This window comes from Penaeus chinensis, chromosome 29, assembly GCF_019202785.1.
Source record: "Penaeus chinensis breed Huanghai No. 1 chromosome 29, ASM1920278v2, whole genome shotgun sequence".
Taxonomy (NCBI): domain Eukaryota; kingdom Metazoa; phylum Arthropoda; class Malacostraca; order Decapoda; family Penaeidae; genus Penaeus; species Penaeus chinensis.
In genome coordinates, this window is record NC_061847.1 from 31,898,638 (window position 1) to 31,903,637 (window position 5,000).

The following is a 5,000-nucleotide window of genomic DNA, read 5'->3' on the forward strand; positions in this document are numbered from 1 at the left end:
CATCTATTATCTTACGTAAACAAACGCCGATTCAGTGAGGTCTGAATCTTATCAAACACACACACACTTAACGGAGAACCTACGAATGATCTCAATTTATAAAAACAAGGGGTCGAAAATGTGAAAAAAAAAAAAAAAACTTTGGCAAAGTTGCCAGTTAACGTCCAAATCACAACTTCCAGACTTCCAAACTAAGTCCAGATTTCTGCTTATCGTGATTGGACTGCAACTTAACCATGAGACCTCCTGTGTTCACCACCAAGCCTCCTTTTTCTCAAAATATCCAGCGGAAATCCGGCACAAGAGCAGTGGAGTAGGATAAAGAGACAGGATATTTGTTCATGCTATTGAGAATGGCTGAGGTCGACTGCCTAAAGCTTGGAATAACTGAAGTTGAATTTGGTAAATGGATTATCATCAGCAGCGTATAGTCATGTTGCATTTGTATATAGATGTATACCATGTACATATCAATGTATGTACTTGTGTACATATATAGACAGATAAATATATGGACTACCAAGACGAATACACACGAAATTTTCGAGTAACTGAGAGATGGAATGCAAATCTACTCCTTGTGAGTAAGATAAAAATAAGTTACAGAAAAAAAACAATAACTATTAAACCTAAAATAATAAATAAATAAATAAACAGACAAATAAATATTTAAATCTACGAGCGTCGTGTTAACAAGTTAACAATTACGCGTTCGAAGCCATGAAGCTTTCACCGGTTCTGAAACTTTTATTTTTCTGCCAAAGGACCCCTTTTATGACAGAATAAAACGAGGAACCCCTACACATACGTTGACATTGTTATGTATGCATTTTGAATATAGGTTATTTGGACAAATAAACGTAAATCAAAAGGAAACTTTATTTGATGCAAATTATAGCTATGCAACATTTCACAGTATCAAAGGTCAAAGAAAGGTGTTAATGACATCCTACACAGAACTGGCCTTTCTTTACCTTCTCGTCTTCTTGAATTCGGTCGCTCTTCCCCTTTACCAAACACTTGTGAATGTGCATATGAACACATACACATGGAAAGTCGAAAAAGCCATATATGTCCAGATTGCACTTATTTTATTACACCATTGAAACAATATTTACATTTTTTTTTCTTTTTGTAATCAAAATATGCAAAACGAAACAAACTTACCATCATAATTTCCAAAGTAGCTACCAGAATAATATATATATATATATCACGGCCCACACTTCGAAATCCAATGGCTAGGGAAATAATATTCCACAACCAAAGCAGTATTTTCCAAACACTAATATCCATCTCACTTAAGTTTGGAGCCGGATGCACAAAGAGTTGATAAATGCCCTTCAGATGGAAATTCAGAAAGGTCAAAAGATTAAAAACTGTCTGGCATCGACCTTTCAGTGCCCTTCCATTAACCACATTTAGCCACATGTCGTATATAATATATTTTCAAATCTGTCACTTTCCTTAACTATTTCTGCAATAATTTCTGTGAATTTCAATCAAAATCTCCCAATTGGCAGTGGTTAATAATGCTAGGTTAAGGTGGCTATTAAATGATCATTGAGGGTTACTTTTGTACTAATTTTCTTCATAAATCACGTACACTTTATTATTAGACTTATTACTCCTTGATTTTTAACACATTTATTTGTTTTACCCATATGCCATTAACCCTTAGATTTATTACTGAAACAAGGACGGGCTTAAAAGGAACATTATTCGCAAGTGGCTGTGATCTGTGATGGATGAAGACAAACAATTCTTTCCTGCATGTAGTCTGACAAGATAAAAACTAGGAAAGGTTTCTCATTTTGAAAATTCATTGCTAAATGCAAGTTTCAGTGAAGGGGGACTTGTTGGCCTTCGACGGAGCGCCGACAGGTATGGATGGCGCGCCCTATCCTGCAAGGCTAGTGGCGAAAACGCGGATGTATTGTAATAATTTACGATATGTCATCGCAATAATTAATATGTTTATATTAGAAAAATATATATAGTTTTCTTTTTAACTGCCATTCAACCTGTTTACATACATCAGTTGACAAATCTTATGAATCTAACTGGCAGAGCTTCTTTCAACCAGATGGTCGAGAATCAACGTCAGATATTTCAACCCCTTATCAGTAACATAAACAATAATGATTGTTTTTTCTATCTCAACGCTCCTTGTGGATTGCAAAACGACCCTCTGACGTTCACAAAAAGGGAAAGAAAGCTTTGTACATCCGATCTATCCAAAGTGTTCCTATGTTGGCGCGTCAGAGATGCCCAAATTTGGTTTTGTTTTGTAGCTGTTAGCAGGTCTATAGCCTTAATAAAGCCAGTGAATGTTCTGCAGATCAGTAAATGGGTGAGATTAAATATAGACGAAAAACAACTCTGCCGGCATCTGAACAGTTTGTAATGCTAAGAATAAGAAATTACTAGATTTAGTATGTCATTTTACAGAGCCTGGTACGTTTATCAAAACACGAGACTAAAGGAAATATATAAAGACAAAAATAAGAAAAGTCAGACACTGAAAGGTAGTTAAAGATAATTGAATCCAAGTGATTTCATAACTGCATTCCATTCATTAAGTTGGAATGTACTCTATGAAATTATACAGAGGATTGAGGATTTGTGGTTCAAATTCCTCCCATGTTGACAGATTAAATAAAAAACAAACTCAGTAACGTAATTAAATTAATAACACAAACTCAGCGGCAACGTGTACACATATATGAAAAGAAACATTACTACAATCTGAAGTTAATAAAAAAAAAAACAATAATAATAATAATAATATTTTTTTGTCGTGTAATGTGGTAGTGTTTCTTTTTCTCTTTTTAAATGAAATCAAGCTATAACCTAAAATATTTTTTTCACACATATTTTTTCTTCGGCAATATGGCCCAGGAGGAAAATACTAACTAGTGACTGCAAAAAAACCTCAGAAAATTCCATTTCGTTAAGGTTCTGTGTTTATAATGCTACTACTCATAATTTCATTCTTCAAAATGAATGTAATATTCACTAGGCAAAATTGAAAAGAAAATTGCTAGCACGCGTTCTCCTCTAGCAATATCGCTGACCCGCGTTCAAATCCCTCGCCGCCTTTGGATGGTAACCCCGGCCGTTCCTTGCACACAGGGGGTAGTTTAGAAGCACAATAAACACACAAGCCACAATATAATTACAGTCACAAGAACCTGTCCCAGCAAACCCTAAATTATTATTACTATTATTACTATTGATCGTAGTGATCATTGAACAATATTCACTGCGACTAATGCTTAAAAGGTATGAATGAGAATTATTTGATTTGACCGGTTTGGTTTATATCGTCAAAATTACATGATCTGTGTACTTACCTAAAGCAAATTCTTTTTGCAAACCACAATCAGCTTATGATTATAAAACCAGAGAAAAAAATGCAAATGAATGATAACACTAAAATTTATTGAAACATCAGAGCTTAACATATATTGCAACGTAGAAAGGACTTTAAAATACAGAAATACACCTTGGTTTAAATTATTTTTCTGAAATTTCTCATTACACGAAGGAATAGCATACAAAGCAGCAGAATCTCACACTCAGGATATAGGTGTTGTTATCGTAAGTGCAATATAAAATGGAAAACTTTACTTTTTTGAAATAGCACTGGGATATGTCAAGTAAATCATGAAAATATTTAATTTTGCAATACATAAATCTAAATGTATTTATTTATCATACACATATATACTTTTTTATTTTGTATATAAAGCAAGAGACTAGAAATATTAGGAATAGTTGAATAGTTTTTTGTTGTTTTTTTAAACAGTTTAAAATGCTGATTTAAGAATGATAATATTAATAAGACCAAAAACAACTACAATCACAAAAGACAATTTGAAAAAAAAGTCACACGAAACCCCTCTTTAGAGAAATCGACAAAAACTCACTAACAAGAGCAGAGCGTCTTAACAAATTTCTTGAAGACCAAGAAGCAGACAGTCGCGACGAAGCAGAGGATTTCAATGGCAGAGATGACGGAGGCGCCGATGCAGATACCAATGTGCCCGCCGATACTGCCTAAGTTGGGGATAAAAAAATAAAAAGTAGAGACCTTCTTTGTTTAGAATTATCGCCGGGTGTTTACAGAGTTACAGAAGGTGTGGTAAATGGTAGATTGCAGAATTAGCGCCGATACTGCCTAAGTTGGGGATAAAAAAATAAAAAAGTAGAGACCTTCTTTGTTTAGAATTATCGCCGGGTGTTTACAGAGTTACAGAAGGTGTGGTAAATGGTAGGTTGCAGAATTAGCGCCGATACTGCCTAAGTTGGGGAAAAAAAAAAAAAAAATGAGTGACCTTCTTTGTTTGGAATTATCGCCGGGTGTTTACAGAGTTACAGAAGATGTGGTAAATGGTAGGTTGCAGAATTAGCGCCGATACTGCCTTAGTTGGGGAAAAAAAAATAAAAAGTAGAGACCTTCTTTGTTTAGAATTATCGCCGGGTGTTTACAGAGTTACAGAAGATGTGGTAAATGGTAGATTGCAGAATTAGCGCCGATACTGCCTAAGTTGGGGATAAAAAAATAAAAAAGTAGAGACCTTCTTTGTTTAGAATTATCGCCGGGTGTTTACAGAGTTACAGAAGGTGTGGTAAAAGGTTGATTGCAGAATTAGCGCCGATACTGCCTAAGTTGGGGATAAAAAAATAAAAAATGAGTGACCTTCTTTGTTTGGAATTATAGCCGGGTGTTTACAGAGTTACAGAAGGTGTGGTAAATGGTAGATTGCAGAATTAGCGCCGATACTGCCTAAGTTGGGGATAAAAAATTAAAAATGAGTGACTTTCTTTGTTTAGAATTATCGCCGGGTGTTTACAGAGTTACAGAAGATGTGGTAAATGGTAGACTGCAGAATGAGCGCCGATACTGCCTGAGTTGGGGATGCAATTTAATAAAAAAGAAGAGTGACTGGTGTTATATTTCGAATTATCGTCGGATATTTACAAAATGACAGAAT

General features: G+C 34.8%; 1 protein-coding gene across 1 annotated transcript in view; it reads right to left on the reverse strand.

Moving 5' to 3' along the window:
• Window positions 1–3,493: 3,493 nt before the first annotated feature.
• The window catches only part of LOC125040959 (acid-sensing ion channel 4-A-like), a 16,526-nt gene continuing 15,019 nt past the window's right edge, over window positions 3,494–5,000 (reverse strand). Inside the window, exon 7 of the mRNA XM_047635764.1 lies at window positions 3,494–4,062. Within this exon, the coding sequence (XP_047491720.1) occupies window positions 3,932–4,062 (131 nt within the window). The 3' untranslated portion in view covers window positions 3,494–3,931. The remainder of the gene's footprint in view (window positions 4,063–5,000) is intronic.